This window comes from Natrix helvetica (genome assembly GCF_964273705.1).
Source record: "Natrix helvetica genome assembly, chromosome: 5".
In the NCBI taxonomy this organism is placed as follows: domain Eukaryota; kingdom Metazoa; phylum Chordata; class Lepidosauria; order Squamata; family Natricidae; genus Natrix; species Natrix helvetica.
This window is the reverse complement of record NC_138551.1, coordinates 58,404,983-58,432,624: the sequence shown is the minus strand read 5'-3', so window position 1 is coordinate 58,432,624 and position 27,642 is coordinate 58,404,983. Positions and strand designations below refer to the sequence as shown.

The 27,642-nt window shown below is 42.5% G+C and overlaps 1 protein-coding gene across 6 annotated transcripts in view; it reads right to left on the bottom strand.

Annotated features, from left to right (window-relative positions):
- Nucleotides 1-4,243: 4,243 nt before the first annotated feature.
- The window catches only part of TDRD1 (tudor domain containing 1), a 59,373-nt gene continuing 35,974 nt past the window's right edge, over nucleotides 4,244-27,642 (bottom strand). For all 6 annotated transcript variants that reach the window (XM_081955654.1, XM_081955656.1, XM_081955659.1 and 3 more), the window contains 10 exons: nucleotides 27,193-27,315; nucleotides 24,031-24,141; nucleotides 23,479-23,649; nucleotides 22,388-22,612; nucleotides 20,832-20,951; nucleotides 8,055-8,168; nucleotides 6,595-6,762; nucleotides 5,745-5,954; nucleotides 5,564-5,610; nucleotides 4,244-4,927 (listed from right to left, as the gene is read on the bottom strand). In XM_081955654.1, the coding sequence (XP_081811780.1) occupies nucleotides 4,835-4,927; nucleotides 5,564-5,610; nucleotides 5,745-5,954; nucleotides 6,595-6,762; nucleotides 8,055-8,168; nucleotides 20,832-20,951; nucleotides 22,388-22,612; nucleotides 23,479-23,649; nucleotides 24,031-24,141; nucleotides 27,193-27,315 (1,382 nt within the window). In that variant the 3' untranslated portion in view covers nucleotides 4,244-4,834. The remainder of the gene's footprint in view (nucleotides 4,928-5,563; nucleotides 5,611-5,744; nucleotides 5,955-6,594; nucleotides 6,763-8,054; nucleotides 8,169-20,831; nucleotides 20,952-22,387; nucleotides 22,613-23,478; nucleotides 23,650-24,030; nucleotides 24,142-27,192; nucleotides 27,316-27,642) is intronic.

Genomic DNA, 27,642 nt, shown 5'->3' with positions numbered 1-27,642 from the left:
CTCTTCCCCAGGCCCGGATCAGGCGGCTTCAGCAAAGACAACTTTCTGCACTAATTTACACCAAAGCGTGGAAGGTTTTTCACAGGAGTCAAAGGGGTGTTTCCCTGTTTCGCCTTCCAAGAGCCCGTTGGGTCACGTTTGAGAGATTGAGTAGGTGGGAAGGGCTTTACGCCTCCGCCTATTCGGAAAGGCGGCAAGTGCCAAGGAAATTGGGGAGTCGGCACTACAGGTGTGTATCTTCAAGGTGAGGAATGCAGGGCAGGAATGCCAGCAACCGATTACACACTGGGGTCAAAGAGACAGGCAACCCCTCCTGCTTTCCCCCTTTCAGCCAGATGGCTATTTCTTTTCTACCTGAAGTTGTGGCATATTCTTTTTCCTGGCTGCATCTTGTTTTAATGGTTACTGAAATTCTAGAGACACAGTGGCTTATTTTATACATTTGCTTCATTGTTTTCCTGCACATAATCACTATTATGTATCTTACATATATGTGGACTCAATTCATGCAACACTAGGTTGTAATTTCCTGAGTTGTGGTGCATTGAGAAGTTAATGGATCAAGCAGTTAAGTGGGGAAGCTTTGTACTTCCAGACTTGCAAGATTTTCTAAATCTTGTAATTGTATATTTAGCTCATCTAGTAGTATTTCCTGTCTGGTATACCTGCAAGGACTGACACCAGTCTTTCAAGTCTGAAAGTACTAAGGTGACCAACCATCCTCCTTTAGGAAGGACAGTCCTTCTTTTGTAAGGTCTGTCCTCCCTCGAAAAGTGTCCTCCTACATGTCCTCCTTTTTGATATTTGAAGGCTAATCTGTTGCGCGTTATGTGACATATTTGATTAAACGGTTTTTAATGGTGTTTTTTTTTTACTTCATCGCAAGTATATTGAACAGATATTGAATCTTGTGTTGAATTTTTATCTAAAGAAATTCTAGACATTAAAATAGACGACAATTGTATCTTTGAAGAAATTAGAAGACTGAATGTATATTTAAATTCTGAAAAATTAATACAATGGGAAAATCAACATGTTGAAATTGATAAAAGATGGGTGGATATTTTCAGCCATTTCAAAAATGAACATATTCCATGTGAACATTTATTTATACTTGTTCAATTTACGTTGTGCTGCCCTGGAACTAATGCAGCAGTTGAAAGAGTTTTTTTCAATTGCCAATGATTTTTCGACAAGTGAGAAATCGAGATTGAATGTTGATACTCTAGCTGCAGCACTTGCCGTTAAATTCAATATGAAGGATATTTCTTGTTCAGATATTTCCAATATATTGTTAGAAGATGATACATTGACAAAAAATATTAATTCAATGAAAAAGTACTCATTTAAATAATTAACAGGCATGTAAGCATAATTACAATATAAAATGTTGCAAATGTTTTATTATGCATATATCATATTTTAGTGTATTATTGTTGCAATGAATAAAATATTTCTTTTATTTACGATATATTTTTTCCAATTTATTTGTCCTCCTTTTCATTGTAAAAAAGTTGGTCACCTTAGCATTTTGGACAATAGAACGTGTTTTGTCCTCCTTTTCATTGTAAAAAAGTTGGTCACCTTAAAAGTACAAAACTTCCTATCTCCACTTTTAACTGCTTGATCCCTTGGGGTGGGCCTTTTGAAGTTTCTCTGACTATTAAGTCACAGATCAGAAGCAGAAAGTTCCTACTTCTCATCTTATTGTTTCCTAGGCAGCATCTCCTCCTTTCTCCAAGATCATTCCCACATGCCATTACAGAAACTGAAATCTTGACCAATCCCAACTACATTTGAGCATATACCAGGAAAGTATGAGACAAACAGCAGAGTAGTGATGCATCTGCAACATGCAGAGAAACACACAGCTTTTCTCTTAAATTCGTAAAATATGAGTAGAAAAAATTTATAATCAGTGATTGCCTTGGTAAGCAAAAATGGATCCCTGATTTGTTTAATGATCTGTGTCCTGAGAATCCCGAATCAGTTTTAATGGCTGAAAATCTTTTGCTGTAGTGTTTAAAATATCTGGTAAGAGGTAGATCAAGGATTGGGACTTTTTAGCAGCATTCATATCAATCCGATGGGAAATCTTTTCTTACAATAGCAAGAGGACACTCTACAAGTAGTCCTTGTTTACTGATTGTCTTGTTTAGCAACCTTTCAGTGTTATGGTGATGAAAATGTAACTTTATGACCAATCCGTGCATTTACAACTTTTGCAACTGTAGAGAGGAAAAAAACCAAGCACTTTTACGCAAAGCGCTTGAGTGAGGCATGAGTTCACGTTTTATGCTGTATCATACTGCATCACTGAAACATGACTCTAGTTCTGCTTTAATCAGTGGTTGTTATTAGCTGTGAAGTTGTGTCCAACCCATTGTGGCCCATGGACAACGTTCCTCCGGGCCCTCCTGTCCTCTACCATCCTCTGGAGTCCATTTAAACTCACACCTACTGCTTCCATCCAGCCACCGCATTCTCTGTCATCTCCTTCTTTTGCCCTCAAATCTTTCCCAGCATTAGGCTCTTTTCCAATGAGTCCAGTAATCAGTGGTAAAGATGCCTAATTATGTCTTCTCAAGATCTCATACCATCAATTTAATTGCTGCAACCGGCATCCAGGAGAAAGGGAAATATGGACATAGCTATCGTCAGTAAAGCAGTATTTTAGGACTGACCTAAAACATCAACTGTCCATTCCCTTGAAGATCTGATTATTTATTTATTTGGAAATTTTTATTGCCTACTTGCTCAGGGCAACTTACCTCAAACAAAAACGCAACATAAATAAAAATAATAAAATAACTCCCCCCCTCCCCCGGTGACAAAACACATTGATATCAGCCATTTAATGGGCTCCATCCCATTCTGGATTCTTCAGGTCTGCTGGCAGAAACCTGTCTTCAGGGCCTTCTGAAAGAGAGTGGGGGGCAGTCTAATTTCCAGAGGGAGGAAGCCACGAGAGAGGGCCCTTCTGCGTCCTAATGTAGTGATGTCTAGGAAAATCTCCTGTAATGTTGGTTATTTTTGTCAGGGAGTTGCTTCAGGTGTTCAGCTTAAGATGCAGATGACTTTATCTCAGTAAGGAACGGATCCACGTTCAGATGTTTGAAGAAGAGTGCATTTTAAATAGACTAAATGAAGCACGTAAATTTGCATGAATTTTAATGTTTGCAAATGTTATTTAACAGACATTTGGGAATAATGGGGAAACTGTTAAATTAAGATTCACTGTAGCAGAGCTTGTGCATTTTGGAGACTGGCTTTATTGGAATCTGAGAGCATGTATAAAATTGTAATTGTTTTCGGCTCTCACTAAGTCTGTAGTTGAATGTGTAGAAACCTTGAGAAGTAGGGGGAGGGCATCCTTAGGCATTTGAAGAGAGAGTTTATTTTGTGACTCATAAAAATTCAGGGTTTCTTCCTGGGGAACACTATATGATTATTGTAAAACACAATTTATGAATATATTAGTGTTCAGTTTCCCTATCCCCTATCAAACAAGTCTGTTTGATTCCATAGTCTAAAGCCGTGATGGCGAACCTGTGGCACACGGAGCCATTTGTCAGGGCACGCGAGGCGCTGCCCTGTCAGCTGGCCAGCACGCACTGGCCAGCTGAGTTCACCTGTTTAAAAGCTATTTTTCACCTTCCCCGGACTCGAGGCTTTACAGGCGCCTGGGGAGGGTGAAAAGAGCCTCCCCTGCCCCCCGGGAAGCTTCAGGGACCGTCCCTGAAGCCTTCGGAGTGCTTAAAACCACCCTCCGAGCAAACCGGAAGTTGACTTCCGGGTTGCTCGGAGGGTGGTTTTAAGCACTCCGAAGGCTTCAGGGACCGTCCGAGGCTTCCCTGATGCCTTTGGAGCGCTTAAAACGACCCTCCGAGCAATCCGGAAATCACTTCCAGTTTGCTCAGAGGGTGGTTTTAAGCGTTCCGAAGGCTTCAGGGCAGCCTCCGGACAGTCCCTGAAGCCTCCGGAGGGCCTCCGGGGGCCCGGGGGAGGCTCCTTTCGCCCTCCCCAGGCTCCTATAAAGCCCCTGGAGCCTGGGGAGGGCGAAAAAAACATGTAAAAATGGGGGGGGGTCGCGCGTTGTGCGCGCATGCGCACTGGGGGAGTCGCGCATTGCATTATGGGTGCGGCACGCCCGGACTCGACCCCCTGCGCTCCCCCCACTTGTGGCGCACGAGCTAAAAGAGGTTCACCATCACTGGTCTAAAGTCTATGCCAATGCTCTAAGACTGGAGATAAATGTAGTAATGGTTCTGAGAAGCCACTTGACTACTATGGATAAATTTTATTTACTATTTCTTTTGTAAATTGTTGCAACACAAAAGTCAAAGAACTTTTCAGCCTTGATCTGGCTTAATAAAAGTATTGCTTTAATATGGATTATACAGTATTTTTATCTTGCATACATTTTAATTCTGCACAGATCTATTCCAAGAATATAGCAACCTTTGAATATCATGGACTTTAGGGATCCAATGACGTCTTCATGTCATCATGTAAAGTATTGTGACTTTTTCCTCCTTCGCTAAACTGGGTGTGGGGATGGTCAGCGTGTGACACACCCAGCCCCAGGGCAGTGAGTTTGACACCCCTGTTCTAGGTCATAGCATCTGAAAAACTTATTGCACTCAAAACATAGTTGCTTCTAAATTATACCAGTTATTTCATGGTATCCCTTGACAGAAAAACTAGTTTTGCACTTTGCGGCCTTCAAAAATCAGCAACTTAAATTTCAATATGACAAAAAACAAAATGCATTAACTTTTAGTATTATTTTTACAATATTTGATATATTACTGTATATGATATATACATAATTTTATTTTTCCAAGGATTTTATAATGTCAGGAATGTTATCTTCACCAAAGCGATCTTTCAGAAGAAAATAAAGAACCTGTTCAAGTTTTGCAACCTATAATACAGAAGAAAACCAGAAATTATAATGAAATTGTCTAGCCTCAAACTAGGTTTTCAGTCAATTTATGCAAACAGAAAGCATCACTAAATATTCTAGTTCATATTGTATTTGCTTAATGCTGCAATTTATATACTTTATTTATTCAACAAATAATGAGCTTCAATAACAGAATACATATTTTCTAATTATTAGTTTGGAGCATTCTCATGTCTACTTTTGCTAATTTCATACTAGTATACTTTTTTTTGTTAAAGTAAGAGTTAATACTACTGAAATATACATTAATTTTGGATTCATAGCTGTTTCTTGGGGAAGGACCCCTCTAATCCATTCTCTTTATTACCTTTACAGTCAATTACTCAAATATACTGAGAACCTTAAGACAGTAGAAATTTCTAGTGAAATTTCAGGAACAGATTAGTTTCATTTGGGTACATAATATCAACTATGCAGTGACATCTAAAAATTCCTGTTTTTGTTAATATTTTTTACTATGCAAGTTATACATTTGAAAAGATTACTTTTTTTGTTCAATAAAGATATTCTTACAAATAGATTTTCTGTGGATCATTTCTATGTAAACAATCTGTACTTAGAAATTAAGACAACTAATTTCAAATTGAAACTTACTTGCTTTTTCAACTCTGTACAGCAGCAATCTGTTGTCTTTAAGCATTCTAAATGAAGGAAAAATACATGTAAGTATTTATTCCACTGACAAACTCAAGTGAAAATTAGCTATACTATGTTTCAGAAAGCATATACTGTACATAGCAGATAAACATGCAGGTATTTGTTTGGAAGTACTTACGATTCCCATTACTGCTGTATTTTGCCAAGTTTTCAATTATTAACTGTTCTGCTATATCCATAACACGATTTTCACTCTTTTTTTGCACAATTACTGGATAAATATTTTGAGTAACGTCTTTCACTGTAATTATGACATGTTCATTCATTAAGAGGCTATTCAGCTTCTCTATTGCTGATATGGACCACGTTCCATCCAGTCCCATAATACCTGGAATCGAGAGAAACTACAAATATATGATGGTTCAAAAGTTCAAAGAGGTTTCAGTCAACTCTATACAGAATGGTAATGTTAGAACCATTTATAGTGCTCAACTTTATATTCAGCACCAATTCGATAAAGGAAGATGTCTCTTTAATATTCCCCACAGACATTAATACACTTCATTGAATCTCTGATACATCAAGACTATATGTTGCAGTTTAAGGACATAACTAAGACAAAAAAAAGAGAGGGGAAAGCTTATTCAAGCAAGGAAGTGAACTCCTCCTGAATCATCAATTTTAAAGTTTTTTTATACTGATACTAATATGTCACCAATACAATTTCACGTGAATAACTGCATTTATAGCACAAATTTCATCTGAATCTGTAATTTTCATAATTATGAAAAACTGAAAAGGAGAATGTGGCCTGCCCTCTGGCACACTTTTCTTTGTATTTAATATCTGGTCTTTCTTCTCTTGTGGTTATCCAGAAGCAGCAAAAAAGAAAGAAAAGAAAAGCAACTCACTATGGTTTTTAATTCATTAGATTTAATGCTATGCAGACATAAACAACTATATGACTCAAGAATGGAATTAAAATAAAATATTTACTGTTTGTCAAATTGAACTGGTTTGCTTGTTACCTGCTAAGGAACATTTAAGTATTTGAAATGGCAATTGTAAGTAGGGGGAAGTTATAGGCTGAAGTCTAGAGAAAGGCAATATTTCCACATTTCCATAATCGGCATATACTACTTTGACTTCGGATACATTTATTTCCAAAATAAGAGCACGGTACCATTTGTCATCACCTAAAATAGTGGAGCGAAAAATCAAGACTGAGAAGGTCATCATTACAGACAAACTAATCAACTGCATATACGCAAATGCTGAGGTTTCTCTTAAATATTATGAACATTTCACTCACTCCAATTATGTCTTGGTTAATCAAATCTTGATTAACTCACTTGTTGCTCTTCTACCCAACTCTGTTTCTTCAATGAGTTTTTTTACATAGCAAAATCCACTGTGGAGAATGCCCCTATTTCTAAACTGAAGAGTGAAAGGTGAAAAAGGGGAGAAATCTTATAGGAAAGTATCTTTTTAAAAGAGAAAACTAGTTCTGTTTAACATACTGTAGTGCCATCAGGGCACCTATAGTGCACTGATTATAATTATTTGAGAATTCTCCCAAATAAACAAGCAAGTCATATTTGAGGCAAAACTTATTTTTGAAGGAATACATTTCCTTAAATTTAGAAGGGGTTAATTCAAAAAGCAAGGGTGGCAGATGATAATGGAAACCCTCTGTTTCTAATTTAAACTGTCATCTACCTATAAACTCAAAACAAGTTTAAAAAAGAATGGGACTATGGAAGTTGTTTAAGAGGGAGATAGTCCAGAATAAGCAGTATGACCAAACACCATCACAATAGTGGAAGCATAGATTCCCTTGCAGCGATTTATTTCTTCATAGCTTGTTCTCAGTGAAGTTACATCCAGAATATTTCCCTCATTTTGACACATATTCCTTAAAGACCTGCTGATTTGTTCCATTCCAAATAAACACCCCTTCTGGCCTAAGTCACTAGCAGAAGAGACATTGCCATTTCTCCTAATTGCAAAAGGTTAGGAAATCAATGTCATTAATAAAAACAGAACAGAAAACTTAAATAATTTTCTATCTAAAATAATCACATTCTGTCTTGCTTTTGAATCAAACCAAACAATTCAGAACATGTTTGTTTTTTCCATGCATAAGCTGCTGAGACCAACTGTTCTGAATTTAGTGTTCTGAATTTAATTAACTTTTCCTGTGAATCAAAAAATAGTCTGCTTTACTGACCACCTAATATAACTATTGAAATTGTGAAGTAATCAATTTTATTATTACAGCTCTCCAGTAGCTATTGGAGCCATGTGTTAAATCACTAAATGCACATATTGATTTCTGAGTTTAAATGAAATAAACCTAAATACATTCAAATGATGCTGCATTCATCTAATCTACGAATCTCTGCAGAACATTCTACATTAAGTAAAAAAAATTATTTTATCCATTTATTTAAATACATATTTCACTTTTCCAAGTCCATTCCCACACCTGAGAACCTGGCACAACAGGGTTCACCAATCTTTGGTTGGAAGATGCTATCCTTTTCAGCACGGCAATAGTCCGCAAGTTCAATCATTAGTTTTTCAAGCTTTTCTAAATCCCCTGAAATAAAAAGAAAACATTTTAAAGGTCTGCTTTTGACTAACATACCCAAATATTTTATTTAAGGGTCAAGAATTTTTGAATTTATATGCCTCCCTTCTCCCAAAGGACTCAGGGCGGCGTACAACATAAAAACACATATGACAAAAGTTAAACAAGATTAAATAGGCAATCCAATAACCTTCAATTGACAATTTACATCAAATTTAGCATTAAATTAAAATTGACAATTAAAATTAATAATTTATTTTATTCTATTCAGGCCAGGCCGGCTTGCTGAAAAAGCCAATCTTTTAGGGCATGCCGGAAGGACCGGAGGTGGAAGGTTATGCGAAGCTCCGGGGGCAGCTCATTCCAAAGGGAAGGCGCTCCCACAGAGAAGGCTCGCCCCCTGGGGGTCGCCAGCTGACACTGCCTGGCCGATGGCACCCTGAGGAGGCCAACTCTGTGGGATCGTACTGGACGGTGGGAGGCTACGGGTGGCAGTAGGCGGTCTCGCAAGTAACCTGGGCCTAAGCAATGGAGCACTTTAAAGATCATAATTAGTACCTCGAATCGCACCCAGAAAACAACTGGCAACCAGTGCAGGCTGCCTAAAAGGGGTGTAACATGGGAGCACCTAGGTACCCCCATGAACAACCTGCGCGGCCGCATTCTGGACCAGCTAGAGCCTTCGGGTGCTCTTCAAGGGCAGCCCCATGTAGAGAGCATTACAGTAGTCCAGGCGAGAAAGGACAAGGGCGTGACTGTGCAAAGGGCATCCTGATCCAGGAAGGGGCACAACTGGCATACCAGGCGAACCTGGTAAAAGGCCCCTCCTGGTCATGGCCGTAACATGTTCTTCTAAACTAAGCTGCGTATCCAGGAGGACTCCCAGATTGCGCGCCCTCTCTGAGGGGGCTAAAATTTCTTCCCCAATCATCAAAGATGGTACGTGATGCACAAATTGGGATGACGGGAACCACAGCCACTCAGTATTGGAGGGATTGAGCTTGAGCCTGTTCGTCTCCACCCAGATCCGCACAGCCTCCAGGCACCGGAACATCACATCGAGAGCATCGTTGGGGTGGTTTGGGGTAGAGATGAAAAGTTGGGTATCATCAGCGTATTGATGATACCGTACCCTGAAACCATGGATGATCTCGGCCAGCGGTTTCATATATATGTTGAACAGGTGGTGTGAGAGAACCGACCCCAAGCGCCTTGGGGTCAATCTCTGCCCTCCAGTCAACACGAACTGCAATCGATCTGAGAGGTAGGAGAACCACCCCAAAACGGTGCCCCCCACTCCTAAGCCCCCGAGTCGTCGCAATAGGATACCATGGTTGATGGTATCAAAAGCTGCCGAGAAGTCTAATAAGACCAGGACAGAGGAACAACCCCTGTCCCGGGCCCGCTAGAGACCAACGCCGTCTCCTTGCTGTATCCGGGCCTGAAACCCGACTGAAACGGATCCAGGTAGGCAGCTTCATCCAGGTACTGGGGAAGTTGACGTGCCACGCACTCTCAACAACCTTCGCTACAAAGCGGAGGTTCGAGACCAGGCGATAGTTGTCTAAAGAAGCTGGGTCCAGGGAAGGCTTCCTAAGGAGGAGCTTCACCACTGCCTCCTTCAAGGCAGTGGGAAAGAACCCATCTCTCAATGAAGCGTTGGTAATCGCCTGGAGCCAGTCTCGTGTCACCTCCTGGGAAGCAGAAACTAACCAGGAGGGACACGAGTCCGGCACACAAGAGGCAGCACTGAGTCTCCCCATAATCCTGTCCACGCCCTCGGGAGTCATAGGATCAAACTCATCCCAGATAATCTCCACAAGATTAATCTCCGTCAACTCGCCCAAATCTACCCAGTCAGAGTCCAAGCCAGTCCGAATCTGAGCGACTTTGTCCTGTAGATACTGGGCTAATTCCTCAGCCATGGCGAGCAAGGGGTCTTGCCCAGTTCCTTGATTAAGTAAAGAGGGCGGCTGGGCAGTTATCTGCGGATGCAATAAGAGCGGAAAAATGTTCCCATTTTGCCGTTTTTATCGCCACATAATATGAGTTCTTACTACTGTTCGACCAGATTCTGACCGGCTAGCCCTCTACCCACTCTCTAGGCATGTTCTCCGGCGCTTCATCTCCCGGAGCTCCTCGGTAAACCAACAAGCTACCTGGGATCTGCACCGAGTCAGAGGCCGCAAAGGCACAATGCGGTCCAAGGCCCCAGTGGCTGCCCTATCCAGGCTCCCACTAGGGCCTCGGTCGAGCTGTGAGCAAGGGATTCAGGAAAAGTCCCAAGCTCCATCAGGAACCATTCAGGTTCCATCACATGCCTGGGGCGGAACCATCTAATCGGTTCCCCTCCCTGCGGTGGGGGATAGCAGTATGGAAGTCAAGCCTGAGGAGGAAATGATCAGACCATGACAAAGGTTGAATAACAATATCTCCTAAAATTAGATCTTTCAGCCACTGCCCAGAGACAAAAATCAGGTCGAGCGTGTTATGAGTTGGGTCTCGAATTAACTGAGTTAGTTCCATAGCCGTCATGGAAGCCATGAACTCCCGAGCTGACTCGGATGTCTCGCCAATGGAAGGCAGATTGAAATCCCCCAGGACCATAAGCCTGGGGAAATCAATCGCCAGCCCGGCTAACACATCCAGCAGCTCAGGCAGGAGACAGGTACATGACAAAAAGGCCTACCTGAGCTCCAAGGCTCCACTTCACAAAAAGGGACTCACACCCACCTATCTGAGGCACAGTGACCTCACGAGGTCCAAGACTTTCCCTAATAACCACCACCACCCCTACCCCCGCCCCTGCCCTGGGCTCTTGGCTGGTGGAACGCCTGGAAGCCTGGTGGGCATAATATGCACAATTACTTCCCATTCTTGGAGGCTTTCTGTCTTTTACTCCTGAACTAATCACCAAGAACCTTCTAGTTCTCACAGCATTTCCGCATTCTCTTCATCTGTAGTTTACAGGGCTTTATTGTTTTTATGTCTGCCTGTCTGAAATACTGGGAACAAGGAACAAAATCCAGCCTTAGTCCCAGTTCACTTGCTGTCTTCTCACTACCCTCATACTTATCAATGGACTACTGAATGGAAGGCTAAAAAACTTGAACAAAACCTTTAAGCTAGCCTACTTATTATGGACCTGAAACTCAGAAGCTAGGAAGGTACATTGAACAATATAGTTGAGAAAATGGATCACCATGTCTCAAACACGCTTAGCTTTTCAACAATTTCAACTACAACACAACTAAAATAGAAATAAACTAGCTAAGCTTTTGAACTGTGCTGACATAATGGGAACGGAATTCTGAAGCTGCTTTCATCATGTGAAAGTGCCAAGGATTTAGTTTGAGTGCTTTTTATCTGACATTTGCCAGATTCTGAAAAAAAACATTACAATTTTTTTTTTGCCATACTTCAGGTTTAAAAGAATAAAGATGTCACTGTATCATCAGCAAGTGTGGGGCTGTTTTATTAAGAGAAATCAAGTGCACTTTTGAAAAAAACAACTATCCATCCACTATCCACTTATTTAAAATTTCAGATTTGCCTACTAATATGAAAGGATATCAGGAGGCACATTTGAGATGTTATAGAAATATTAAACTTGGAAAATTATTAGTTGCACCACCATGACAATTTCAGCACTGGTTTCAGCTCTGTATAGGGATACAACCTCAAAATCATAAATTATTATTTCAAACATTTATTCTCCTCTCTGCTATTTTGCAAACAGAAATAGTTCGCTTACAGATTTTACATTCCTCTTAGTTATCATTCTGGATTATAACATATTTTTCCCTACTTCTCTGTAGCTACACCACTCTGAACATCACACTATTCCATTTTTCTCCCACTGCCTTCTTAAGCTAATCAGCTAGCAGTGAAATCTGTCTATTCCTCATCCTTTTTATGGCCAACCAGAAGTGCTTTAAGATTACTATTAGCCTTAGATTCTGGTTTTCTTTATTATGAGGATTTCTTTGGATTCATGCAAAGCAGTATTGAGGGAAATCAAAATGATTTCTGGAGACCACTACTTCTCTCTGAAAAGCTTCTTGCCAGCCCTTTTCTTTTCAACAATATTATAGGACTCACAAGTATCAAAAATAATTTTTGCTTTCCTGTTAAAAATGTGCAGAAAACAGGATCTGTTTCATATCTGAACATATCTACTATGTTCCATTGCTGAACCATTTAAAATTAGCTGCAAACTCAACAATTCAGTCCAATTTTCAAACAAAACAAAATCCTGGAGTGATTTTAAGAGGCATTTAGGGGAAAACTCATAATTTCATACCCTTTACTCTCAGCTGTCTCCAGTATGGCATCCTTTCCAGTCTGCCAACTGTCAATAGGATAGAATCATGTGAAGTGTTACTACCACTTTATAATGCCTTGGTAAGACGACACTTGCAATATTGCATCTAGCTTTGGTTGCCACAATGTAAAAAAGATATTGAAACTCTAGAAAGAATGCTAGCAACAAATATTAGGGAATTGGAGTCAAAAATGTAAGAAATGGTTGCTGGAATTAGGTATGTCTAGTTTCATGAAAGAATGGGGACGACATGATAGCAAAGTTCCAATATCTAAGGGATTGCCACAAAGAAGAGGGAATTTGCCCAAGCACCTGAAGGCAGGACAAGAAACAATGAATGGAAACTAATCAAGGAGAGAAGCAACTAGAACCTTGATGGCGAACCTATGACACGTGTGCCAGAGGTGGCGCGCATTACTCTCTCTGTAGGCACGCAAGCCGTTGCTCCAGTTCAGCTCTGCTGCGCATTTGTGCACGCCTCGTGCTAGCCAGCTGGCTTCGGGTCTCTGCCTCACATGTGCAGGTGGCTGCGTGCATGGTGCACATGCATGAATGGGGGATGGGGCGCTTGCAGGGGACTGTATGTGCATGGGTGGGGGTGCATGCATTGGGACGGCACATTGCATTTTGGGGGTTCAGGTGCACACATGAGCGCATTTGCACGTGCTTTGGGCACTCGGTCCGGAAAAGGTTAGCCATCACTTAACTAGAATTAAGGAGAAAATTTCCTGACGGTTAGAACAATTAATTAGTGAAACAACAGAAGTTGTGAATGGTCCAACACAGGAAATTTTAAAGAAGAGATTGGACAACCATTTGCCTGAAATGTTATAGGATTTCCTGCCTGAACAGGGTGTTGGGCTAGAAGGAACGTTGGTCCTACCTGAACATTCTTCTCAGTGTGGCGTAGGACGGTCCAGGAGTGGGTTGTTCAATCCTTATTTGCCCAAGAGACTGAGTCAGAATTTAAGCCACGCTTCCAGCTTCCCCTGCTGATATCTAATTCCGACGAGGCACAGCTCCAACTAGAGAAACGAAAGAAGAACAGGCCCTGCCCGCAGCATTAGTAGCCCCCGGGGACCCAGACCTAACCAAAAACAATAACTAGGGTGGGACCTGGACCGTCCTGCGCCATGCTGAGAAGAACGTTCAGGTAGGACCAATGTTCTTTCTCCAGCTTATGGTGCAGGAGGGTCCAGGAGTGGGACATAGCAAAGCAGCAGCCCCTAGGGCGGGAACTCACTGGTTCATGGTACCCAAGGGCGCATGTACTCCTTGCAGCCCTCTACGGCCAAATGATGCCTCCGCAGATGCGAATGCATCCAATCTATAGTGCTTTATGAAAGGTGAGGGGGAAAGCCACGTTGCAGCTCTACAAATGTCTCCGATCGGAGCCTGAGTGTTCTACACAGCCGTGGTGGCCGCACTCCTAGTTGAATGAGCCGTTGTCCTGTGGCACCGGCTTGCCCCTTGCCTCATAAACCCTGGCCATACAAGCGCGCAACCAGCGTCCAATAGTAGAAGAGGACACCGTGAACCCATGGCAGAAGGCTAGAAAGAGACAAACAACGCCTCTGTTTTTCTGTAGGGCGCCATTCTCTTTATGTAAATACAGAGGGCCCTCCGCACGTCCAGCTTGTGTCCTGTCTATGAGAGGGGTTAGGACAGAAGTCCGGCAAAATTAACTCCTGAGCCCTATGAAAGTAAGAATTTATCTTGGGGATAAAAGCGGGATCAAGCCTCAGAACCCTTGTGTTAGGCTGGAAAATACAAAGGTGTTCCCTGACAGGGCACCCAACTCTGAAATCCTCCTAGCCAACGTGATGGCAACTAGGAAAACCACCTTTTATGTGAGGGACTGTAAGGACACAGTCTTCAGCGGTTCAAAAGGAGGATCCACTAGGGCCAGGAGGACCATGGACAAATCCCAAGATGGGAACCTGTGAACTACCAGGGACCGAAGATTTGCCACCCCCCGTAGAAACCTCTTCACCACTGGATGAGGGCCCAGGCTCTCCCGGCCGTCCAAGACCAGGACAGTCGACAGGGCCGAGACTTGTCTCTGAAGTGTGTTATGGGCTAACCTCCTATCGAGCTCTTCCTGAAGGAAATCCAGGATATTCGGGAGCGAGGGACGTTTGGGGTCCACATGTGCCTTATGGCACCAAATACAAAAAGTGGACCACGTGGTGTTATAAATCCTGGTTGTGGCCGGGCGTCTGGACGCCACGATAGTTCCTATCACCCGTGAGGAGAAACTAGCCTCTCTCAGGATCTCCCTCTCAAATACCAAGTCGTCAACTGAAGCCATTGCGGCTCCAGATAGACCAGGACCCCCTGGCATAGAGATATCTTCTCCTGCGGGATTTTCCAGGATTCCCCAACATCCCTGGAATCAGTGGGAGGGGGGAACGCATAAAGCAAACCCAGGGGCCACCTGCTGTGTAGGGCACTGCTCCCCTCCGCTCCCCGAGTCGGGAACCGCGTGAAAAACCTCGGGAGCTGGGCATTTTCCGGAGACACAAAGAGGTCTACCACTGGCCGTCCGAATCTCCTGCAGATCTCCTCGAACAGTTCTGGTTCCAGTTGCCACTCCGTCTGGTCCACCGTGGCCCTGCTGAGCCAATCCGCCTGGTGATTGGCATCTCCTGGTATGTGCTCTGCTTTGATGGACAACAGGTGCCTCTCCGCCCAATGGCCCAGGCGCAGAGATTCCACCCAGAGGGCTCTGGAGTGAGTCCCCCCCGCCTGTTTACATGCGCCTTCGTGGCCAAGTTGTCCCTCAGGAGTAGGACGTGTCTTTGCTCTACAAGGGCCTGAAAGTGTCGAAGAGCCAGATGAGCCGCATGCAGCTGCAGCCAGTTTATGTTATGTGCAAGGTCCCGAGGGGACCACCGACCCTGGGCCAGGTGTGCCCCCAATAATGCCCCCCCAGCCATAAAAGCTCGCATCTGTAGTCAGGATAAGTCTCTACAGCTCGCTGAAACCACACCCCTCTGGCTAGCGCTTGAGAAACCCACCACCTGAGGGAGAGCCTCACGTGGGGGAATACTCGAACCTGGAAATACGAGGCACTGCGCTTGCTCCTTTGGTACGGGAGCAAGAACCACTGGATGGTTTTAGCATGGAATCTCGCCCATGGAACAAGATCTATGCATGAAATTGTCTTCCCCAACAACTGGGATAAGGTAACTATGGGTACACGCCGTTCTCTCTGTACCTGGTTGACCAGTTTTACCAGGCTAGCCTTATGATCATGGGACAAGAACACCATGCCAGAGGAAGAATCTAAGATCGCTCCCAAATGCAAGAGTCTGGTAGATGGTCACATGTGGCTCTTCTGAAAGTTTATTGAGAACCCATACCTCTGTAGGGTCTCCACTGTTAGGCCTAGATCATGAAGGGACCTCTCCGGCGACTCCGCCTGGAGGAGGATATCACCTAAATAACAATGAAGCCTGATGGGAACCGTTCTGAGGTGGGCAGCCAGGGCAGCCAGGACCTTTGTAAAGGTCCTGGGTGCCGAGGCAAAGCCGAAGGGAAGAGCCCTATACTGGTAGTGGTCACCAGCGTAGGAAAACCTAAAGAACTTCCTGTGCTCAGGGAGGATAGCTACATGAAGGTAAGCCTCCGTCAAGTCAATGGACGTGAGGTAATCACCTTCCCTTATACCTTCCAGGATGGAACGAAGTGATGCCATCTTGAACCGTTTGTAAACTAAGTAGCGGTTCAACCGTTTACGATTAAGGATCGCCCTCCAACCCCCAGAGGACTTTGGAACTACAAAGAGGTTGGAATAATACCCCCTGCCCCGATCCTGAGGAACCACCTCCACCGCCTGGATCTCCACCAGGTGGTCAATCGCCTGGCGTATGAGCTGTCTCTTAAGTGCGCACTTGGAGGATGTAAACGTACGAAAGGAATTTGAGGAAATGGATAGGAATTCCAGTCGCAGGCCAAACCTCACCGTGTTAAGGACCCAGAGATCCGAAGTAATACTCTCCCATCGGTCGGCAAACAACGCCAACCGACCACAAATGGGAGCCGTCCAAACCCGCTCATTTATTCCGGTGGAAAGGGCATCCTCCCCCCGAAAGGGCCGCCTACCATGGGGTTGAAAACGTGACCTGTCCCTGTAAGAGGACCTATCCTGCCGCCTGTCCCGTCGTGGCCGAAAATTTCTAGGCTGATGATGATAGTCTGTGTCAGTACCCCTATAGGATGCCCTGTGTGTATATGGTGTGTACTTGTGTTCCTGCTTCTTAGTCATGGCAGGCAAAACCTTACATTTGTTCTTATCCTCAATGAGGATTGGATTCAGAACCTTGACAAACAGCTTTTTCCCCCGCATACGGGCCTGCCGCCAGCTTCCACTTCGCTTTGGCCTCCGCCTGCCACTTTCGAAGCCACACCATCCGCCTAGCTGAAACAGAGGAAGAAAGATCCCTGGAGGCAAACTTAGCGGCGTTCAAGGTAGCATCTGCCGAAAACTGAGTTGCAGCCATGACCTTGCTAATGTCTTGAAGCAGCCTCACATCGTGCGGCGGGACACACTCCTGCATTTGTTCAAGCCACACCAGCGTGGCACAATTGAAGAAAGACGCAGAAGAGGCAGCCTTGATCGTCCATGTTGCTGCCAAGAAGGTCTTACGCAATTCCAGTTCAGTCCTCTTATCCTCTGCCTTCAGATTGTTGGCTACATCACTTGCCACCGTGGGAGTTGGGGATGCAAGGGCGGCCACAGGGGCGGCCACCTCCAGAACCTGTAATGCCTGGGAGAAATTAGGATCCATATTATAGAACCATCTGTCATTCACATCGGGGTGGGGAAAGTACCTGGTTTGGCCCACTGCTTCTGAATGACATCCAGAAACAGTTTTGAAGCAGGGATTTCTTCTTTCCGCGCCACAGGTTCCACAAAGAAACATTTTTTTCTTAGGCGCTACCTTGGAAGTTGAGGTCTTGGCCACGGCCTCCTTCTTCTGTTTGCCATCCTCCGTTTGATCGGCTGCAGTGCTCCTGGCTTTAAATAGCAAGGAACCGGCAAAGGCAGGAGCCAAACCTTCGGTGCCAAATCTTCATCATCAGAAAGCTCAGTCTCTTTCTGCTCTTCCTCTTCCTGGAGCAAAACCTCGCTTCTCAGCGAAAGGAAGACCTCTGCATCCTGTCTGATCGAGCAACTGGATCCTGGATCCCGCTTGACCTCCATCAGTTCTGCATCCGCCTGTTCAGGAGGGCGACCCTGGAGGGCTATGCCATGTGCAATGGCTCGATGAATAAGAGATTGAATGTTAGCAGGCAAGTCCTCAAAATCACCAATGTCATGACTAGGCCCAGGCCTGGGTGCCAGGTGATGCCTATGCCCTGGGTCAGGAAAAGGCGTAATGCGTGGAGGCGGATGGTACTCGCCTTCCTCATCCTCTACCTCTGAGAGTGGGGGTGAGATAGAACTGGCCCTTGAGGATCCAGAGATCCTTGAAGGGGAAGGGGATGGGGAAAGTGGAGCCGCCCTCAGGCATGAGGGGTGTTGGTGGACCGTACCGAAGGCAAAGGGGCCTTATCTCCGCCTCCCTGCTTGGTCTTCTCCCCATCCCCTTCACCCTCTTGCCTGGAGGGAGCTTGCTTCACCAGTGGAGGAGGATCCTGTGGGGGAACCCTTTCTCTTTTTGGAGCTCTTTGAAGGAACTGCAGAAGTTGCCCCAGAGCTACTTTCACCGCGGGAATCAGCCATGGTCTTGTAGCACACTTTCTGCCCAAGGCCGCACCTGACCAGTTCAGTAACCAACACAGATTAAAACTCCTGGTTGTTAATCTGTGACTGACCTCACTGGAGCCTGCAGTCGCAATGAGCCTCGTGGCAGAGAAAAAAGGGGAAACAAAATGGCCGCTGACCACGTGACTCCCTCGAGGTTCAACAAAATGGCTGCCACCTCATGGCCACTAACAAAATGGCCACCGCCACGAGGTCCTTCCCAAGATGGCCACTGCCCAAGAAGTTCTCCCAAAAATGGCCGCCCCCAGGTCCCCATACTCACAAGAGGGAAAATTCTGGACAAAACCAATGGTGCAGGTGAGCAAACGGCCACATCCAGTCGGCCAAGCGGCCCTCTGCAAGTCTTAGTCAGCGCCAATTGCGCTCTCCCATCGTTTCGGACCATTTGCAGCTACATGGGAACGCGGTGTGTCAGACACGCACTCCTCGCACCTACAGCCTCGATATCCGCCCGCTGCAGTCTCTGAGAGCCAGAGACAACGCAGGGCAACCTCCCTGGCCTGCTCACGAGCCAGTAATCGGAAGCAAGTTAAACGGAGCCACAATGGACTCCGATGGCCGGCCCAGCCGGTAGCTTGCCTGCAAGGAACCTGGGACCTCCAGCAGGATCTAGCCCATACAACACAAGCAGGTGGAAAGAAAGAACATGTGAGCCAAGTTCAAACACCTTCCACCCAATAGCGACATCAATTTAATTGAAAGAAATGGAAAAAAAATAAACTATTCTAGGAAAGAAAGCCAATTATCACTAACAGCAAAAGTTTTTACATCTCTTTTCAGGCATGACTGAGTTGGAATTGGACGTAAGCAGGGGAAGCTGGAAGCATGGCTTAAATTCTGACCCAGTCTCTTGGGTAAATTAGGATTGAACAACCCACTCCTGGACCCTCCTGCGCCATCAGCTGGAGAAGACCTCCAAGGATTCTTTCCAACTCTGTCATTTTGTTATTCAATTCTCCAATATTTTCCTTCCAATTAAAGTACAGCTACCAACATACTGGCCTTTATTTCTTACTGCAATTGTCTCAGTACTATGGAAAACATTCCCTGTGCAGCATATCTTACTGCCCCAACTTTCTCCTGTGATAGCTTAGCACTTTCCCTTCCTCCCTATCCCTAATCCTATTTTTAATTTTTGCCTACTCCATACTTTCTCGCACTAAACTTCATCTGGAGAAATACAGTTCCATATCTAGAACAAAACAATCCCATTTTATTCTATGTGAAATTCAAAACTTTCAAAACAGTGTGGTTTGATTTGGTTTAGACCCCAAACATGTAAGTTGCTCTACTCTGCATGGAATATTTAATGCATTAGAATTAATTTTTAGAATGAACTATATTTCTCTTTTCCAATTGCTTCCAATAGTCTTTTTGCAACTATTGACACTTTAAAAATCCTGTTTCTATAATAAATTAAAATATTTCAATGTTCCTGAAGTGATGTAATGTAAAAATAGATTAAACAAAATGCTAAGATTTTCCCACTTCAATAGATTAAACAAATACTAAGATTTTCCCTGCTTCATTTTGAATGGACAAAAAATGATGCAATTTATGTAATGATGTAAAATGATGTAATGATACTATATTCTTTGATTTACCTGATTATCCACAATAACAGACCTCTCTTCCCTATACTGTAGTTTATTAAACTACTTTTAAGTAGTTTATTAAAACAAGGTTTCATTTCTGTGGGAAACTGTGGAGTCTACAAACAATCTATTAATATAAAATTGGGTAATGGGGCTGTCAGTCAAAGGAAAATTGATCTTCTAGAGCAGGGGTGTCAAACTCAAGCACCGCAGGCCAGATCGTCTTGCAGGGTGCTGGCCTGGAAATATCAAAGGACTGGCCCACAGTGCCGGCTAAAACATGCTGTGTGCCCCCCCCCACGCCTCGTTTTCACTTTCCATGGCTTCCTGCAGCACATTACCAGCTGAAAACAGCCCAAAAATGGGGTGAAAACAGGGTAGAAAATAGGCTGAAAACTAGCCAGCAGAGTGCTGCAGGACACCATAGAGGATGAAAACAAGGGAAACACATGGGGAACTGTGCACGGACCATGCTAGAGGCATGTCACCGTTGGCCGACAAGGTGCTGGAGCCATCTGTCCTGCCCCCCCTGTGGAGAACTACAATACTGATCCAGCCGTTGAAGAAATCCAGTTTGACAACCCTGTTCTAGAGGAAAGGTACCTGCTGATATTGTAACCGTGAAAGGGAACGTACTAAATTACTTGGCATTTCTTATTTTTGGGAGGTAGAAAGGCAAGAATGGAACAGGACCATTCTTAAAAATTGGATGGTTTCCAAAACCATCCTGAAATAATGCTGCCAAAATTCAGCATTATTTATTTTGTCTCCAAATTTTAGCAGCACAATTTAGTGTTACAGAGAACATAAATTCATAATCTTCCTACTTGCACTAACAAGAGCTCTATATTCAGAGGGTAGAAAAAGTGAGAAAGAAAACATGCTGGACGTTTGCTACAGTTTATTAATATAAATACATAATTTGTGAATGTGGTCAATAAATATCATTTTTGTTGGCATAGTATACTTTTGATTCTTACCTTTCATTTCTTTTGGTATAACATAAAATAAGCCAGGATCTACCACATCTAATACAAGAACCGATAATGTATCGCCAATAGAAAATGTTGGCATTGTCCATTGCATGGTGGTAGATGTACCTATAATATCAAATGAAATTTTAAAAATTATACCATATTTTATACAGCAACATCCAATGAAAATGTTATGGAACATCATCATGCACTTCAAAACAAAAACTCTTGTACTAAGGTACCTGGTATTTTCTGGATAGAATGTTACAATTGTAATCTAGTCTTAAAAGAGAACAGAAAAGGTAGTACCAAGTTTGAAGCGAAATATTTTATATTTCTGATTTTTTGCCCTCACTTGGGATAAATTTAGACATTTTACGCCATGTTACGATATACTGCAATTGGCTTAAAAAAAACGGGAAGTGCATACCCACTTATCAGTAGCTGGAGAAAATTGTGATGAGAGTATAGTAGAAACGAAGAAGAATTAGGTAGATATTACTGCCATTATGGTAGTTACGTTTATTGTTGTTTTTAAATCCTACACTTTGGGAAGTTAAGAGTTCATGGGTGATAATAAAATACTGACCTTGAATGTTATGAGTGGTGTACATTTAGTTTTTCCCCAGCCAGGTTGCCAAACATAAAACTGAGCTTAGGATATGTTCATTACAACTAGAATAAATGTTTCAAATTATGAAATCGAACACTGTGGGTATTTCTATTGTCAAACAGCATACTACAGCGATGGCAAACCTTTTTTGGCTCGCGTGCCGTAAGTGGGGGGAGCGCAGGGGGGTCATGTGCGGGTGTGTTGCACCCATAATGCAATGTGCGATTCCCCCCCAGTGCACATGCACGCATGAGAGGCGCTCCCCTCCCATTTTTTGCATGATTTTTTCGCCCTCCCCAGGCTCCAGAGGTTTTATAGGAGCCTGGGGAGGACGAAAACATTCCCCCCCCCACGGAGGCCCTTTGGAGGCTTCAAGGACCTTCAGGCTTCCCTGAAGCCTCTGGACGGAAAAAACCACCCTAAGAGATAAACGGAAGTGACTTCCAGTTTGCTCGTAGGGTTGGTTTAAGCCCTTCGGAGGCTTCAGGGACCTTCAGGAGACTTCCCTGAAGTCTCCGGAGGGCTGAAACCGAGCCGATGAGAAAATCAGAAGTCCAAACTTCGTTTTTTTGCGGAGAGCCACTGGGGGGGGGGGGGGGAAGCTCTTTTCACCCTTCCCAGGCTCCTATAAAGCTTCTGGAGCCTGGGGAGGGCGAAAAATGGCTTTAAAAAAGGCTGAACTCAGCTGACAGGGCAACGTCTTGCGTGCCCTGACAAATGGCTCCACATGCCACGTGTGGCACTCATGCCATTGGTTCGCCATAATGTGTTCTTAAGTCTTGCTTCCCATGTTTGTTAGAAAACGTGTGCAAAATGTTCTATAGAAGGTTAGTTTTTTTTCCAACTTGGAACACAATTTTTCTTAGCTAAGCAATTTTTAGAGATTGTCATACCATTACAAACCATAGTAATATTACATTATTTTGGAAATTACTTGTTATCAACTCACATGGTAATGTATTTGGATTTAATATTAAGTCTTCTTTAAAAGCCAAATGCTTCTTTATTAATATTTCACTGATCATGGGAATGCTATTAGAATTATCAATAAGCTCCACTTCAGCACCATTCTTCATTACAGAAATTACTCTGGCCTGCATTTTTTTCTCAGTTGCATACGTCTGAAAAGTTGTTATGGCTTCTGTAGTCCATTTGTTATTTATGGGTCTCACACCTGTGGGGAACAGTAAGAAATCTTTACTTAAGACTTTCATTACTCTTTAGATGATATTTTTTGAAAGCATAATGATCACAATATTCCATACACTTCTTAAAGAGCAAGTATTAATTTTAGTAGGAATTAATTCCTACTAAAAAGAGAAATACTTTATGTTTTCTCAAAGCATTAAAGTATATAACTATGATTTTTCATCTTTTGACTATTGCAGCAATAGAAAAACTAATTTAATATTAAATAGCAGGAAATTAGATTGCTGAATGGTTCAAAATGTTTTGATAGGAATGTGCAAAAACCGTTATGAACAGAAGTGCTCAATATATTGTATTAGGAAAGAAGTATTTTTCTATGTCTGATCTCTATTAAGGCCTGCAAGTATATCCTATTAGTGGAATGTAGCATCACAAAACCACGTAACTGCTCAATAGACTACATAAAGCATCTTGACTTGTCATACTGCAAATTTTAGCCAATACTAGAAACTACTGTTTACCTCCTATCTTTTTATATATATATATTAAATTTGAGCTCATTTTAAATCATCATATTAAGGATTATTTCTACATTAATTCCTAGTTAGAATCAACTTGACAGGACTTAAAGACTCAGCCATATTTACTAGAAAGTATTATGATATTTTGGATTAATTGTACCATTTTAAAGGCCCAGAATTTTAAAGCATAACTTAATAAAAAGCAAATTTAAATTATTTTATTTCAAAAATATAAAATGAAGATAAATTATTCAAATGTATAATGTACATAATGAACATCTTCCAGCATAATCAAATACTATGATGTATTATTTACATTTTAAATTAATATCTTATACAAAATTCAAGAATTTCCTACTACTAAAATTACCTGAAAGCCAACATTTGATTCCCTGAAAGGGAAGTTTCAAGAATGTAGATGAAATCTGTCTAATTTTATCTAGAGGAATTTCTTCATAATTTCCGTAATCTACAAACTGAACTTTAATTACTTCAAGTGAAATGACATCTTTTACAAGGGCACGATACCATTTACCATCACCTAATTTAAAAGCAAAGGACATTGAATAAATATTAATTTACTTTCTTCCAGAAACCTGGGCTTAACCAATTTCATTTAATTTATACCAGTATCATTTATAGGTAGATACTAACTCTCTTACAATGCAAGAAATACAGTAAATGTAGAAGCATCATATTCAGAAGAAAAAATCTATATCAAGCTGCAACAATCAAGGTATAATGTAAAGTAAAACTAATCATTTAGAATATGAAATATAAATATTCAACAGTACGGTAAAATGGAACATTCAGACATGATTCCTTTATCGCTTCAATTTACATTCAAATTTGATAAATGCATACAACAAAGGTTGACATTTCTCAAAAAAAAAAAAAAAAACAGAGGGAAAATATTATTTACCAGAAAAATAAGCACCATATACCATCCCTTTTATTATTTGGGAAACGTTGGGTTTTGTTTTCTCACAGTACTCTGCTAAAGATAAGTTGAGTTCTTTAAGAGCGTTCAAATCTGGAAAAGAATTGGTTGAGATATTGAGGCGTTTTAAGATTACCTCAAGGTTAATACTGTTCCTTTTAGTCAAATCTGTCCTGAGCTTTGTAGCAAAAGCTTATAAATCAAACATTCTAAAAATGATCAAATAAATGCCCATGGGACACTCTTATTTATTTATTTTAGGAGATTTTTATTGCCACCTATTCACACATGGCAACTCAAGGCGACTTACAGAAATATAAAAAACTTCATATATAAAACAATAAAACTAATAAGAGAATCATAATATAATAAATTGATAAAATAATATAATAACCCCCACCCACCCCAGCGACAATATATTACACGAGCCATTTAATGGGCTCCATCCCGCTCTGCAATACCCAGGCCCGCCGGAAGAACCAAGTCTTCAGTGCCTTCCGGAAGAGTGGGGGCCATTCTAATCTGTGGGAGAATGATGTTCCAGAGAGGGAGACATCATGGAGAAGGCCCTTTTTCTGGGTTGCACCAGATATATATGCCTACGGGATGGGACTCGCAACATTCCTTGCCTCCCTGCTCTGATGGGTCAGAGAGATGTGACCAGCAAGAGACGGTCCCTCAGATAACCTAGTGCCAAGTCATGAAGGGCTTTAAAGGCGACAACTAGCACTTTGAATTACATCCTGAAACAAATTGGCAACCAATGCTACTCCCGCAGGAGGGGTGATGCATATGGACCCTGAGGTCTGCACAAAACCATGTGGGCCACTGCATTTTGCACCAACTGGAGTTTCCAGATGTTCTTCAAGGGCACCCCCAAGCAGAGCATGTTGCAATAATCAAGACCGAAAGTGACTAGGGCATGACTGGTCCTAGGGAGTGACCGTGAGTAGGGATTGTCAGTCAAGGAAAGGGCATAACTGGTGCACATCAGCTTATGATACCTCAGTCCATGATGATGGATGATTTCACCCAATGGCTTCATATAAATGTTGAACAGGAAAGGAGAGAGTTTCTAGTCCTGCAGAACCTCGCAAGTAGAGCAAGTATGGATACTACCCCCATCCCACTCCTGCCAGAGATCATCCAAAAGTGTGACCAATGTCCTTCTGTCCCCTATCCGGGCCTGAATCCTGATTGGTAGGGGTCTAGATAATCCGTTTCATCCAGAAACCTATGGAGCTGTCTTCCCAAAAAGGGAAGATTGGAAACAAGTCAGAAATTATCCAACAGGGTGGAATCCAGCTATGGCTTTCTAAGAAGAGGGCAGACCATAGCCTCTTAAAAGTGCTGGGGCACTACCCCATCCTGTAGGGAAGCATTAATCACTGTCAGAGTCTACCCGCCTGTCACTTCTCGGGAAGCTTTCAGAAGCCAGGAGAGACATGGGTCTAAAACACAGGGCTTGCGTGCATACTCCCTAGAATCCTTTCTACTCCTCAGGAGCGACAGGGTCAAACCATCCCAGATAACAGGATAAGAACCTGCCTCAGGGGCTTCCACCAGACCAGCAATCATGCCAGCATCTAACTGGGAACAAAGTGGATCAATTTTCTTTTCCAGAAAATCTGCAAATTCCTTTGCGCACTCCTTCAAGTGGACCTCAATTTCTTCCTCCCCATAAGGAGGTGGCTCATCTAAAAGAGGGTCACTGGACGATTACCTGCAGATGCAATTAGTGCAAAGAAGTATTTACACTTCGCTGCATGAATACCTATAATGTAGGCCTTAATAGCGTCTCTTACCCATTTTTGATCAAGTTCATACCCTATCTTCCCCAGCAGCGCTCTAGAAGTACGTTCATTCATTTCATCCCTCTCAGTTCCTCCATGCAGGTCAGAGAGGTCTACGGGTGAGGAGAGGTCGCATGGGAGCAATCCTATCCAGAGCCTCAGTCACCTTCCTATTCCAAACAATAACTAAGAGCTTGACTAGATTGTACAGCAGATCTGCAGTTATAACCCCCAGCTCCTTCTGGAACCCATCAGGTTCCATCATTAGTTGACAGGAGCAGACCAATCTAATAGGTCCTGCCTCCCTGCAGGGGTACAGCTCTTGAGAAATTCATTGCCACCAGACTGTGATCTGACATGACAGGGGGACCAAGGACAAGTCCACCAATTCCAGTCACATAGGCACTGCTTCGACAAGAACACCAAATTGGGTGGGTGACCACTATTCCTAGTCAAGCCCTAAATGACTTGGGACAGGTCCATGGAAGTCAAGGTTTCCATAAAATCTCAGGCTACCTCTGATCCCGCACCAAGGGATGATAGTTTGAAGTCCCCCAGAACTATAAGCCTGGGGAAATCCACTGCAGGTCCAGGAGTCCGGGTAGGGAAGCTGCAACATAGCAGGGAGGCTCGTACAGCATCAGCAATCCCACCTGATTCCTTGAGCGCAACTTAAGAAAAAGAGTCTCACAGCTGGGCACTTGTGGAGCAGCGCCACATATCCAACAAGGATACTTCTCCAGAAAGAAAAAAGGCACTTTGGTAAAAATAAGTGCAGAATGTACTTATTTTATGTCAGTATGTATATAGTTCCAGGACTGTATACACATTTATTTAATTAATTTTCTGATAATTTAACAAAGTAAGTTATACCATAGACTTGCGCAATTTAGTTTTTGAGAAGATACTTACATCTGCAAACTGCATAAACATTCTTATCTCTATAGCAGATTAAGAATTGTATTTCATTAGCTATATTGCTTTGGTGATCACACTAACACATCACAGTTAGGGTTCATTTCAGGATATTTCTTCAAGTATTTTAAATTCCTGCTTCATATTTTTCCTAGTTAATGAAACTTCTTCCATAGTTTTATGTTCACTATTTTCCAAATACCACTAATTTGCCTAGTTCTGTGCACTAGCTTGACATTTTGTGATCTCGCACCTCATCCCAAGTTCTCTTTACTGATGTGTCAACATACATTTAACATTTAATTATTTTGCTCCAAATTACAATATATTTATTTAAATAGAATGTTTATTATGTTAATTCCCTTTTCCTGAAGCTAGCAAACCTATTTCTAGCCCCAAGTGGGATTAGAAAGTAAAGGCGGAAAAAAAGATGTACCGTCTTCGTTTAATATCTGGCAATAGAACTTGCTGGGGTTGTACAACACAGATACCATGACATTTACCACCTGTTTATCTGTTAATGTGACCCAAGACCAATTAACAGGCTCCTGCTTTTCACCTATAGGAAAGGAAAAATGAATATGAAGAGCTACAACTATATCTTAATAACCCTCTAAATAAAATAAATTAAGATATACAAGAAACAATACACATATAATCCTACTAAAATATCTATCAATTCTATTCATTTTTAAAAGCATCAGTTTTAATTTCAACATTAATCAATGTCAACTGGTAACTGAATAAAATATAACAAATAATATATAAAATTCTAAATAATGTAAGGAATGGGCGTTGCCCAAAAGATCCATGAACATGCCACTTTGTGCTTACTAGTCTTTTTTCCGTCTGAATTTTGCAAAATAATTTGAACATTTGTGTCCTG